This window comes from Eleutherodactylus coqui, chromosome 6 (assembly GCF_035609145.1).
Source record: "Eleutherodactylus coqui strain aEleCoq1 chromosome 6, aEleCoq1.hap1, whole genome shotgun sequence".
NCBI lineage: Eukaryota > Metazoa > Chordata > Amphibia > Anura > Eleutherodactylidae > Eleutherodactylus > Eleutherodactylus coqui.
The window spans coordinates 48,005,622-48,019,389 of NC_089842.1; the positions used below are offsets into that span (position 1 = coordinate 48,005,622).

Sequence of the window (13,768 nt, forward strand, 5' to 3'; positions counted from 1 at the left end):
TTTACCATCTGTATGCATGTGAGCTCTGGGTGGGGTTCCTGTTATATGTTGTATGCACAACCATGTGTGTTGATGTGAACAATGATGTGCGTGGTATGTCTGTGCAAGTGGCCAGACATGTGCTCTTTGTGCAATCCTGTTCTGTGTGGGTTGTGTTACTCTGTATGTTGGTGTGAACAGCGACATGTGTTATGTCTGTGCAAGTGGCCAGACATCTGCTGTATGTGCAATCCAGTTCTGTGTTCTATGTGGTATGTGTAACCGGGTAGGTTGGTGTGAACAGTGCTGTTTGTTATGTCTGCGCAAGTGGCCAGACATCTGCTTTATGTGCAATCCTGTTCTGTGTTCAGTGTGTGTGAACAGTGTCATGTCCTGTGTGTTTTGTGCACGCTCCAGGTTCTTGATCAGGGATAGTTAGCTCCCAGATGAAGACAGTGGGGCCGACCTTATCGGGACGATTACCCTGCTTTTAGGCAGGGGTACCCCACTTTCCCTGATCAGTAAGGGAAAAATCTAAAAGCGGCCTCGCAATGTAGCTGCGTCCAAATTACTAACAGAGGGGCCAACGCAAGTATTATGTGATGCTGGATCTGTGGTTTGAGATGTCATCCATTCGTTAGTTGTTTGTCTTGGCCTGGAAGAGCACAATTGCACCAGCTAAGCTCTATATTACTCCAAAAAGGAAGCAGAGGGGAATGTTTAAATTCGAAGACATACCACAACTGCCTGATGATGACACAGGCGCTAGCACAACCTCCATGCTAAACAGCCACACTGCCTTCTGTAATAAAAGGCCCCTAACTACAGCCAGCCCGCAGTTGCTTCCCAGGCCCCGGGAACCAGAAAGTGGGGTCTGTAGCAAGTGCTTCATTTTACGTCAACCCTAATTCAACTGCAGTGAGCTCACTGGAATGCAGTGGGTCTGGGGTATCTGTCCAGGTGCTGACGCCAGCCCTGTCTCACCAAACCAGTCCATAACCTGACCGGCCTACCAGGATTTCTCCCTGTAGAGCTTATGGCCAATCCACCTCTGATGGAGTTTGTCATTTTACCAGAAATAATAACAATTTTTTTTGACTTTTTGAGGGAATCTAGAACCTCTATCATAGACATGGAGGAATCCTTAGTAGTCTTCTGTACTCCTACAGTAGCTCAAATATATATGACAATACACTATATCTGTGTTTACCTTGAGGGCTGACCCCATGGACAGTCCTATCACAGCCACATTTTTCTAAGTCTCCACTACTACATGCTCTGGTCACTGCGAAGGCGACTCCTGCCGAAGATATTGCATACACAAAAGCGGCTTCTCTGGTGCCTGCAATAGAAAAGCAAAAAGTTATAATTATAAATGGAAATTATCTCTAAAAGTTCAGGATTTTAAATAAATGACAGTTGGACATTCTCATCCGAGATTACAGTTGGTCATTGATCCATTGTTGGAAGCTCCAAGATAGACTACAGGCGTAACTTAAAGCTAATCTCCTAGGCCTAGTGCAAAATATCCAACAGGAGACCCCATTACCACATATCATTTATAATATTGGAACCCTCTTATGTGGCGGAGAGGCCCTTGGGCCCCTCAGGCAACAAGGCCCAGATGCACCTGTTACTTCTGCACCATCTATAGCCATGCTCCTGCCTGCCTCTATGTGTAGACATTGCTTAAGCCATTAGAAAGAAAGGTTTGCTTGCCTGAATGTTGAGCCTACCCATATATGAACCTAAATAGCAATTCCAACCATAATCACAATTCTCACTGCACTTTCTGAGCCATGAGTTCACAACCACATATCTGTGGTAGTCATTTCCTTTACCCTACAGAGCAGTGATGAAAAACACAGATTTCCTACCACAAAATATTACTGAATGGGACACAAGCTGATCATTTCATTCAGACCTGGTGCCAGGAGATGACTCTGTAATTAAGTTAATGGGAATAGTTGAAGTTGTGTTTGTTCTTCCCTTTCCTTTTTGCTACCATTGTGGAACCCAGAAATGTAACTTGAAGCTCCTGGGTCCCCATGCAAAATCTGTAACGGGACCCCACCTATCATATGCCATTTGTATTGGTTTTCTCTTATGTAAGACAGTGGCTTTCCCCGACTCTCTATCGCAGATGGTGGATTCAGGATATGATGCAGCAGATGGAGTAACCTAAGTTTACAAAATTTATTGATAACCAAAGAAATAGAAATGAGCAATAATGGTTACACAATTAAATATTTTTATTTAACATCACTTGTTGCTAACTACGACTAACTAGATCTTAAGAATATATTGTGCGCAAAAGAAAAATATTCGGAAAATATCACTTAAAACTTGACTACTATCTGCATCAATTCACACAATGTCCAGTTATGGAATATTTGGCACAGCAACACAGCTTCCTCTTATGGGTTAACATTCCCATATGGTCTCTTAGAAAAGCTGGTTACTATATTCACGTATAATGTCCCTTTAAATAACACAGCCCATAACAAAGGTTCAAGCATTGAAAACCTGTACGATGTTAGTGTCCACAATGTAAGCCCTAATCTATATAACAGACCTGTAAAAGTACAGTCTTTAACCTTTTCTTCGGTGCTCACACCTTTTTTTCAGATTGAGATTAGCCTCACTTACAGTATATTGCATGGGAGTACTCATTTCGACTGACCCAGGCTAGTCCAGGGTCGGGAGTGCTTCATCATCATCATTTCTGTAGAACATTGTCGCTATCCAGGTGTCCCGCTGGCCTAGACACACAACGCTAGCTCTCTCTCTCTCACTCTTGACTCCAGACACCAGGCAGTCTCGGGTCACTGTCCTTTCTCTCAGGCTCAGTTTCAGCAGCACCTCCAGCTTACTCTGCTTAGCACTCTTTCCACTGTGACACAGCACAAAATGTCTCTTTTAAAACCAAAGCTCCAGTCTCTAGAAAGTTCCTACTGAGCATGCTCACTTCCAATGTGCCAAAATTTACCATGAGTCACAGTGCATCTCCATTGCAACATTTTAACCTTATGATAGCCCTTTATATATACACTCACTGTAACTACATTCATGATGAAAGCTGTGAAAGCAATAATTTCCATGGGTAGGGGAAGTGGCAAACCTGAGCTGTGCCCCCTTTATTTCTCTACCTTGGTTGTCTATGTGTACCCTTTTGATGCTTTACTCTACTCAGCATGAAAAAATTGAGTTGGGTAAACACCACTATAGCAGCTTTAAAGGGTTGTCCCACTTCTAGCTGTTTGGTTGAAGCAGGCAGACAGCTCCACATAATCCACAGTGACCCTGGCTGGTACTGCAGGCTGAGTCCTATTGGAGTGAATGCAGTACCACCCCAGACCACTATGCAATGTATGGAGCTGTCTGCTTCCTGCAGCTAGAAGTGGGACAACCCCTTTAATGACAACACTATTGATTGTCACTCAATAGAAGCTGCATCCAGCAGGTGTCACTATGAACATCTACATTTGTTCAGAAGAACTGGCAGCATATTCTGCTATACACCACCAGCATTTTTTGTCCCGACTGGGCTATGCAGGAGATGCGGGATCTTAAATGTTTTAGTTAATAATCTCCAATGTATTGGTTTAATTATTTTTTAACTCTTGAGTTCTGATGAGGTTACTGAAGAATTGCATTATTCTTGCCAGGGTTCAAAATTAACGTTTTTGTTATTAAAGGGGTTGTTCAAGTGTGAAAAAAGCTTAGAAATGGTTGCAAACGCAGTAAAATAATAAAAGAAGCAGTACTCACCTCTGATCCGTCACAGCAGCTTCTGCACCCCTTGCAGTTTTTGTTTAAAAACAGATACCACCTGACCATTGCGGCCAATCAGAGGCCGCAGCATGCCACCCTCTTAGAATCAATGCTCAGATGCTGAAAGCTATGATGATAGAACTACACGTGACTACTGTAGCCTCTGATTGGCTGAGGCAGCCAGGTGGTAGCCAATCGTAAATAAAGACTTGGAGGATAACAAGAGTTTGGCTTCTTTTATTGTATTTGCAGCCATTTTTTCACACTTGGACAACCCCTTTAAGTTTCCACTATATAAAATACCTCGAAAAGTTGATATGAAGTTGAGCATTCAGCGATGAGACATGTGATAGTCAAAGCATTGCTTCCTTCTCCACAAAACATTCTTGCAGCTGTCCAAGTTTACGCTTGCAGCAATCTTTTCCAAATATTTATTATGTCTAGCTCATCGAAAAGCTTTCACTGTAAATTTGGATGTTTTCTGTCAAATTTATCATTGTGTCCTCCAGATACCAACCAGAACTCTCAGCCTCTGGGATACGCAGTGACTGTATTTGTACTCCTGGGGAGGAATATGATAGGAAGCAAAAATGGTGCATTTCCCTCTGGCAATCAGTCAGATTGAAGATCGTTTATGAGAATTAAAGACACAACCTGCTTGTTAAGAGCAACCTCCGCTTTTACTTATCTCCCCCTCATTACTCATTGCAGCCAATGACAACTCATGTCTTATTCTTCCAGTGTAATATCGAAAATGAAAACTGAACTCTGATTGGTTGCTGGTTTGGATACGTGAATCCCCCAAGGCCACGATTAAGTCATATTGCCAAAAAATAGTTCTAAATAGGCATAACCCTTGTCCATATCCTCTAGTAGAAGAAGGTCCTCCACTCAGGACCCCACTCTATGAACCAGGCAAGAGAACTACTCTGTTAGAGTTGGAATGGTTGGCCATTTATTCAATGGCTGGCATATAATGCTACATTATCCCTGCAGTGGCCAAAGGTTACCGCAGCTGGACCCGTTCCAATTAGCTGGTCGTTGGGCCGGCTTCTGTTTAAAGTAGTTCTCTGCTTTGGACAACTCTACTTGTTAGAAGACGTCTTTGAGAATAAGCAGAGGACCCCCATGTTCATCTGTTTTCTGTGGGGAAACCTGGCAGAAAGTGTTCAATTTCCTTGCAGTGCCATCACAGGGGAAAATTAGGCATTACACAATGCCTATTCAAATCAATAGATCGTCTGTGTAATGCAGAACAGGCAATGTCGGCCAGACAGAGAGCGATAGAGAGATGCTCCTTGTAAGCACTTTAGACTATGACAATATGAGCCAGAACAGAAGACCACCTGCTATTAACTCAGAAAGCCCTTAGGGAAGTGTTTCTCAACTCCAGTCATCAAGGCTCCCAACAGGTCATGTTTTCAGGATCTCCTTAAAGTGTTTGTTCCACTTCTTCTAGCTAATGATGACTTAGGATAGTCATCTCTAGCAGATTGACGGGAGTCCACTGCCTAGCCCACCCGGGATCTGCCTCTTTTTCTGGGCCAGTGTCTTTTTGTAAAGAGCTGTTTTGCCACAGGAAGCAGATACTGTAGCTCTGTACACTACACAGTGGCCGGGGTTGGTACTGCAAGCTGAGTCATATGGGGGTGAATACCAACCCAGGCCACTGTGCGAAGTAGGGATCTTTCTGCTTCGTACAGCAAAACAGCTCTGTACAAAAAGACACTGGCGTCAGGAAACAGCAGATCGCCTGTGGTCCTGGGTGATGGACCCCACAAATCTGCTATTGATGACCTAACCTGAAGATAGTTCATTAGGAGCTGGAAGTGGGAGAACCCCTTAATGCCACTGGAAGTACAGTTACATCCTGGGGTTTCAGGGTTTGTATGGAGTGGGAGCAGGAGCCAATCCCACTCCATACAATGCGGGTGCTGGCTATCTTTGACAGCTGACACCCAGCCAGCAACAGCCATGAACGACGTGAACACTGATTGCGACCGTTAGAATTTAAATGCCTCGACCAGTATTTTAGAGTCCCGAGCGCACCCCCCACCTCAACCTGCAATGGGATTGGGAGGTGCTTTTCGGTTGCCATTGCAGCTGGGGGCCTTCTTAAAGCCCCAAAGAGTGCCATGGCTGATTGCCTAACAAGCCTGACTGCCTGTTAGAACCCAGTATACTGCAATTTACTCCCCCGTGGGGACTAAAGAAATATATATTTGTGAAAACGAGTTTTAAAAAGTTTTATTAATTATTATGAAAAATAAAAGGTATTTAAAAAAAATCTCTTTTGCCATGTTTATTAAGAAAAAAATCATAAAAAGAAAAGTGAAAACATATTTGGTTTTGCTGCGTCCGTAAAAGTACAATCTATCAAATAAAGTATTATTTTTCCTGCATGGTGAACGTTGTCCGAAAAAAATATATAATACACAAAAATGTAGTAAAAAGCGAACAAAAAAATGGAATGTACTGCAAAATGGTATAAATAGAAACAGGACGTCCGGCAAAAAACGGGACCTCGCACAACTATGTTGATGAAAAACAAAAAGGTTCTGGCGGTCAGAAGATGGCGGCAGCAAATAATAGTATTTTTCCCCCAAGATGTTTTATGGTTCAAGGCTGGATTCACACGAACGTATATCGGCTGGGTTTTCACGCCGAGCCGATATACGTCGTCTCTCTCTGCAGGGGGAGCCTGGAAGAGCCAGGAGCAGGAACTGAGCTCCCGCCCCCTCTCTGCCTCCTCTCCGCCCCTCTGCACTATTTGCAAAGGGGAGAGGCGGGGCAGGGGCGGGGCTAATTCTTGGAACTTAGCCCCGCCCCATCCCACCTCCTTTCATTGCAAATAGTGCAGAGAGGTGGAGAGGGGGCAGAGAGGGGGCGGGAGCTCAGGTCCTGCTCCTGGCTCTTCCATCCTCCCCCCCTTCCTGTAGATGAGGACACTGTATATCGACTCGGTGTGAAAACCCACCCGATATATGGTCGTCTGAATCCAGCCTAAAAGTTGTACAGCACAAAAATATATATAAATTTAGTATCGTAGTAATCGTACCGATTCATAGAATAAAGTTATGTGATTTTTGCCGCAGGATGTACACTGTAGAAACAATTCTCCTAAAGATGGCGGAATTTCGTTTTTTTCCCATTTCATTCCACATAGATATTTTTAAAAGTTTTTCACTACATTAAATAGTACCACTAAAAAATACAACTTACCGGCCAACAAACAAGCCCGCTGAGAGCTACGTTGATGGATAAATAAAAAAAGCTCAGATTTTTTGAAAGTGGGGAAGAAAAACCAAAAATGAAAAAAAAAAGCAAAGGGACGGTCCTTAAGGGGTTAATATCGTACAGGTGATGTAATTATTGTCAGTGTCTCCAAAACGACCACAGGTGTTCTCTCTGTATAGGATATTGAACTTTTGGGGGTACTTGAGAACTGGAGTTGAGACACACTGCCCCAGGCCCTATTGACACGGACGGTACAATTTTTGGCCGTCCACATTGTTGTCAAGAATTACATGAGTGAGAGAAAACCCCGACCAAATGTTGCTTTTTTTCACTCATTCACACGGCCGGATGCGGCGTCTATACTCTGCAGCCCGGAATTCTGTCGGGACTGGGAAAGAGAGTTTAGTGATCCCTTTGCTGGCTGATCGCGACAATAGAAGCTCCCGTAGAAGCCTATGGGAGCTGATGGCAAAGGGAGGGGGAGGGAGGAGTAGGCAGTTTAGCAGTGCAAGCCGCTGCTAAAGTCCCTTCTCCTCCCTCCCTTCCCTTTGCCAGCAGCTCCAATAGGCTTCTATGGGAGCTGTTGGCTGATCGCAGCCAAAAGATAGGGCAAGACCTCTTTTTTCCGGCTGTGCGTAAAAGCGGCCAGCTGGCACCGGCAGCGTATGTTCTATCTTTTCCCGACATCCGATTTTTGTGCGCTGGAAAATCGCTCATCTGAACGAACGCATTGAAATCTGATGCTTCATCGGGCCACGATTTTTGTCCAAAATAGCTGTGATAAAAAAATTTGTGTGAATACGGCCTTAGGCTAATTTCATACGGGCAAGTGCGAAATCGCGGCTCTATATCATGCTCAGGAATGTGCGAATTCCCGTACATGCGGGGAGTTTATGTGTCAAACATGCCTCCCATCACTTTGCGGTGGCTAAAATTGGAAACCTCACATGCTTTGCCAGCGTCATTGGAAACAATGGGCGATGTGTTCTGAGGGAACCCCCAAAAATACGACATGCCGCGATTTCTTCCCGTGACGTGATGCATGAAAACATCGCTCATGTGTACGACCCTCCTCAAAAGAATGGCGCTCATATTCATGCAGGATTTGTGCGTCTCACAATGCACAAATCTCGCACGATTTTCTTGGCGGTGTGAAAGCGGCCGTAGGCTACCTACATACAGGTGAGTGCGATATCGGGCCATGAAACTCGGCTTAATATCGCGCTCATCAATATTTGTTTTACCAACGGATGCGAGGTGATTTTCAGGCAAAAAACACCTTGTGTTGCTTCTGTAAATTTCCGATCGTCTCACGCTTCACATTTGATTGAGGATCAGAAGTGTTTTCTATTGATTTCAAAGTGGACGTCATGCGCTGCATCTGTGGGATGTATTTAAGGTCCCAATGAAATCAATGAGCGATGCGATACGGCGTTTTCATGGACAGCCGATATACGCTTCCATCTGAGCAGCCCCCCCTTTCCTTCCCCCTCACTGACTCTCTGCCTCTCTCCTCCACTCCGGCTGTTTGCAATGCGAGTGGGCGGGATGGAGGTGTAACTAAGCTCCCGCCCCCTTCCCGCTCCTTTTTTGCAGCCAGCAATGGGAGTGGGTGGGACAGAGCAGAGCTTATCTCCGCACATACCCCTCCCCCTCCCATTGCAAACCTAGGAGTGGAGGAGAGAGGCAGAGAGCCGGTGAGGGGAAGGACTGCTTAGATGGAAGCGTATATCAACCGGCCGTGAAAACAGCGGCCTATATACGCACATTTAGATAAGCCCTTAGGGACCCTTCACACAGGCCAGAATTGTCCGTAGGACGCAGCGCAGATGCGGATTTTGTCAATAAGTGCAAATTAGTCATTTAGTGCTTTTAACGGCGGAATACGTTCTGTAGGACGTCTTATGTAATTTCTTACATTTTATTCCGCAGACTGCTCTAAGCACTTGTAATGAAAATAGTTGTGCATAGCGATATCAGGTGAATACGGCGGGTGAGGCGAGGCCATATTGCCGCTTTTCATCAAAAAATGTCTTAATACGCAGTGAAGAATGGCATGCCACCCTTGCTTCACCCTCCGTATTCCCCCGATCTCGCTTCATGCAACTTTTTTTTTTACGAGTACTTTGAGTAGTGGAGAAGGGAACACAATTTCCCAGCTGCAGGTTATTTGTATTAATTGGCCATCACAAAATAGGCAAAAAACTGAACAACTTCTTAAAAAAAAAATGAATGGAGCCGAACACAACCTTCCCCAACAACGTTGGCCGGCATACCGCTACAGAAGGGTCCCGCAGACACTCACCTAGCAACAGAAGCATGTTCTAGTAACACCCTGCCCACCAGAAGAAGATTCTGGTTCCTTTTGTGCACCCCCTCGTATATAGAAATATATCCCCAGCCTCAGTACAACTAGATAGGTTGGATGTTAGTAAAGTATGTGATAGCGTTACTTTCGTTGTCAATAGAGATGAGCGCGCATACTCGCTAAGGACAATTACTCGATCGAGCATTGTCCTTAGCGAGTATCTCCTCGCTCAGAAGAAAAGGTTCGGCTGCCGGCGCAGGTGAGAGGTGAGTTGCGGCAGTGAGCAAGGGGGAGCGGGGGGAGAGAGGGAGAGAGAGATCTCCCCTCCGTTCCTCCCCGCTCTCCCCTGCAGCTCCCTGCCCGCCGCCGGCAGCCGAATCTTTTCTTCCGAGCGGGCAGGTACTCGCTAAGGGCAATGCTCAATCGAGTAATTGTCCATAGCGAGTATGCTCGCTCATCTCTAGTTGTCAGCCATTTCTGAACCAACAAGTGGCCGAATAGATTTTTTAAAGATTTTTTTTTAACTTTTCCAGGTGAAATGCTGTTTAATATGCGATGTGATACGTGTGACGGCTGCTACAATATATCTACTCATATTCCGAGCGCATACATTAAATAACCACCTTAGCAAATATTATCCGCTTTAGTTTGCTTGGGAAGATGGAATGTTTTATCAATGTTATGGTAACTCTGAATTTAGAGCCATTTCTCACCTCTACGTCTCTCCTGCGGATACATCCTGTCAACATAAGTGGGACTACTTTGGTGGTCGTAGCTGACTGGTAGCTGGTCCTCACTGCAAATAATTCGGCACGGTAGAAAGAGCCTGCCAAAGACAAGCCCCAGACTGAGCTATTGTGGGGACTGACTCCCGTCCAAGTCAGTTGAGGTTAACAGCAGGCTCGTGTGGGTCGTTTTGCACTGTGGTTGACTAAGAAGAGAAGACTTATATTCCAGTATCACTGGCATTTCCAGTCTGGAATCTCACATACCACAAGTCTTTCCCCCTTTTTTTAATGTAACCCCAAAAAAAAACAACCAGTGTCAAACAATGAGGCAAAGACTTATAGACTGGAGTTCTACATCTGACCGGTGTGTCTTACCGCAAATTGACTTGTGCGTGATGCCAGCTTCGAAAGTGGAGCTGAGCTAGACTTGACCCACAATGATGGGCTCTGTTCAAAGCTTCTATTTATACAAATACATCTGCTGTAACTATGGGAAAATCAGGAGTCCCATGTGTCAGCATCAGTAGATATAAAGTATCAACAATATACTAGGTAGATGACCCTAACGTCAAAAGGATCGACAATGTTCTAGATAGATGACCCTAACGTCAAAAGGGCGTCTCATAGGGATAAACTGTGCTACTACTATGGGAACCTTGGAGAGGTCTTTAGATATCAAGAACATGTTCAAGAATCTCCTCTCTTGGGAGTGGAAATACTTTGCTAGCAAACAAGGTTGTGTGGAATGGGTCCAAGGGTCAAGGAAGGCTGTGGAGGAGGAGATAAACACCAGGTCCTTATGTTCTGGGTGGCAAGACCTGGCACTATAATAGGTGGGCCATTTTGATCCTTACTGATGGGTGTCTTCTAGAGATGAGCGAGTAAACTCGCTAAGGCACATTACTCGAGCGAGTAGTGCCTTAGCCGAGTATCTCCCCGCTCGTCTCTAAAGATTCGGGGCCGGCGCGGGTGACAGGTGAGTTGCGCAGGGAGCGGGGGGGGGGGGGGGGGAGAGGGAGAGAGAGAGATCTCCCCTCCGTTCCTCCCCGCTCTCCCCCGCCGCTCCCCGAATCTTTACAGACGAGCGGGGAGATACTCGGCTAAGGCACTACTCACTTGAGTAATGTGCCTTAGCGAGTATACTCGCTCATCTCTAGTGTCTTCTATTCTGTGTACGCTACATTTTAGGCCGCTCTCACACATACGTTAGACAAAACACTACGATTTTGCCGTTTTGCCGCAATTTTACTTTCGCTTTTAGCTCATTGTGATGGGTGATAAGGTGCGCTAAACACAGAAAAACAGAGCAGACGGTGCTCGAAAATCGCAGCGTCAGAAAACGCCGCATTCAAGTGCATGTCTGCGAGTCCCCATTGAATTCAATGAGTTCCAAACACCGCGGTAAAAAGCGCTTGTGTGAGAGCGGTCTTATGGTGCCTTCACATGGCCAAGCTTAATATGGGTCCGAGAAAGTCGGACCGATATAGTGCTTATAAAATTGCAATTGCGGATGTTTGCCCGTAATTTGCTTGAAATATGCATCACATCTACGTACTCACGTGCGAAAAGCGCATATTAAAAACTCGCAAGCGCTTCCAATAGTTTTCAATGATAAAAATTGCGGATCACTTGTATGTAAATTGCATGGCACACAAGTGTGATGCGATTTTTTTTTTTTTAAAGATCCAATAGGAAATAACGGGCGGTTTCTAACGAAGAATCGCCCCAAAACAGGACACACAGCGCCCTCACGTTAATAAATACTCCGTAATCAATGTGTTATTAACACGTGCGAGTTGAGTCCATATCATATCGCTATTGGATAGAACTCCTGCGTGAAACATGCCTGTGTGAATAAACCCTAAATGTGATGCTGCGGCAGATTTACTAATCCTTATGCAAATTAAGCGTGGCTTTACATGGGCCAACTGGTGCTTGACATCACAATTAGGTCACACCCCTTTTGTACAAAGCCACGCCCCTTTGTTGGACATGGTGAAAAAAAGTGTCTGAAAGTCTCTAAAACACATGATCAATGTGGTCTGAGGCATGTCAGTCAGTATTTAAAGGGGTTAAATGCCTGGAATGCCCCTTTAAAACAGTGGTTTTAAATATAATGGGGGGTATTTATCTTTAAGAGTATTTTTGACACTACTTTTCGAGCGGCTTTTCTTTTTTTTTTTCACCAGTTTTTAAAAAATGCAACAAATGTATCAAATGTCACACGATGTTGATACATTTGTTGCATCTTTTAAGACTTTGCAATCCAATCTTGGATTCAGGGTTTCCTAGGAGGCTTTCTCTTTCTGCCATTATACAATGGTGACATCTGCTGGCTAGGGCCAGTACTGCGGTATGTGACATGCTGGAGAGGCCCCTGACAACAGAGCAGCCAGTAATATACAGTAAGAATACCCTGCCGGACATCTTCCGACATCGGAGCTGTACAGCCTTCAATCAGAATGTCTTTAGACGTCAGACAGTGGCTTGGAAAAGGTTAAGAGTTATTTCGTACACGATCCGCCTACTGGAGTGAAATTGTGACAAATCTTCTAACTTTTTATTTAAAAATGTTACATGTTATAATCTCTATTCTTTTTAGTACAAATCAAGAGTAAATTAATCTAAATTGATTGGAGCAAAAAAAAAGACATCATTTCGGCATAAATCTGTAAATTTCAAGTGTATCATTTTTTAACATTTTTTTTTTTATCCCACCAGGTGTAGTAAAAAAAAAGGGGAAAAAAAAATCTATTTCACAATTTACACCACGCTAATTAAAATCGTTGCGCGTCCAGCGAGCCGCGTTCTGTAAAGGAAGTCAATGACTGCATTGAATGTTAGCACAACACGAACGCGGGTTAATCCTTCCAGAGACCTTGATGATTTTTTAATTTTATGGATTGCCCTCTGCAATGTGTCAAACAATGACGTACAGTGCTGAAACCGAGAGGAAATAGCCATTTCACCATAAATTGCTTCTTTATCCCGCTGGTAGTTCACACAACCACTGAAAAAACAGTCAACAGTGGAGTACGGTGAGTCAGCAGAAGCGAACGGAAACACAGCGAGGACACGGTTACCAGAGGATATTTAATGTCCTACAAGTATGCCGGCCTGAGGTTTCAGGTCTCATCTGCAAAATAGCTGCGTTAAAGTGGTACATCTGTCGTGCGCTGCTGCCGCCGGCGCTGAGCGATGCTCTGCAGCACACAGTCTAAATGCAGCTCTTCATATAGCGACAGCTAGAGAAGACTAAGGGCGGCCGCGCACATTTACGGCCTTAAAATCTGTACGCAGAATGTGCTGCGGATAGAACCCATTGATTTACATGGGCTCTTTGACACTGCGCAAATTCTAAGCCCACAGAAAATATCGCAACATGATCTATTTTGGTGCGCAATTGTGCAACAAACGTCCCCGCCTACACGAATTTGCAGGGAAAATCACCTGGAACTTACCTACCTAGTCAGCTGACCTTCCTACCAAGTTGGCTGGGCCACTTACTGAAGCACAGCACTGCTCACATCGGTCCCAGCAGCGCAAGAAAGGACAGTAAAGAGCACCGCTATGGGATGATAGCCCGCGGCTGTGCCCCTGCTTAATGCAGGGGCACAGCCGCGGGCTATCAATGTTTTGTTTCTATTATGGAGATTTTCGCGTCTAGTGATACTTAATAGTTAATACTACGCGCAAGAAAAAATAAGACTTGCTCGTCTTATTTTTCGTGGGTTCTATTCTT

The 13,768-nt window shown here is 44.7% G+C and overlaps 1 protein-coding gene across 1 annotated transcript in view; it reads right to left on the reverse strand.

Moving 5' to 3' along the window:
• WNT4 (Wnt family member 4) overlaps positions 1 to 13,768 on the reverse strand; it is an 85,115-nt gene that overhangs the window by 13,556 nt on the left and 57,791 nt on the right. Inside the window, exon 3 of the mRNA XM_066606747.1 lies at positions 1,190 to 1,321. Coding sequence (XP_066462844.1) covers positions 1,190 to 1,321 — 132 coding nt within the window. The remainder of the gene's footprint in view (positions 1 to 1,189; positions 1,322 to 13,768) is intronic.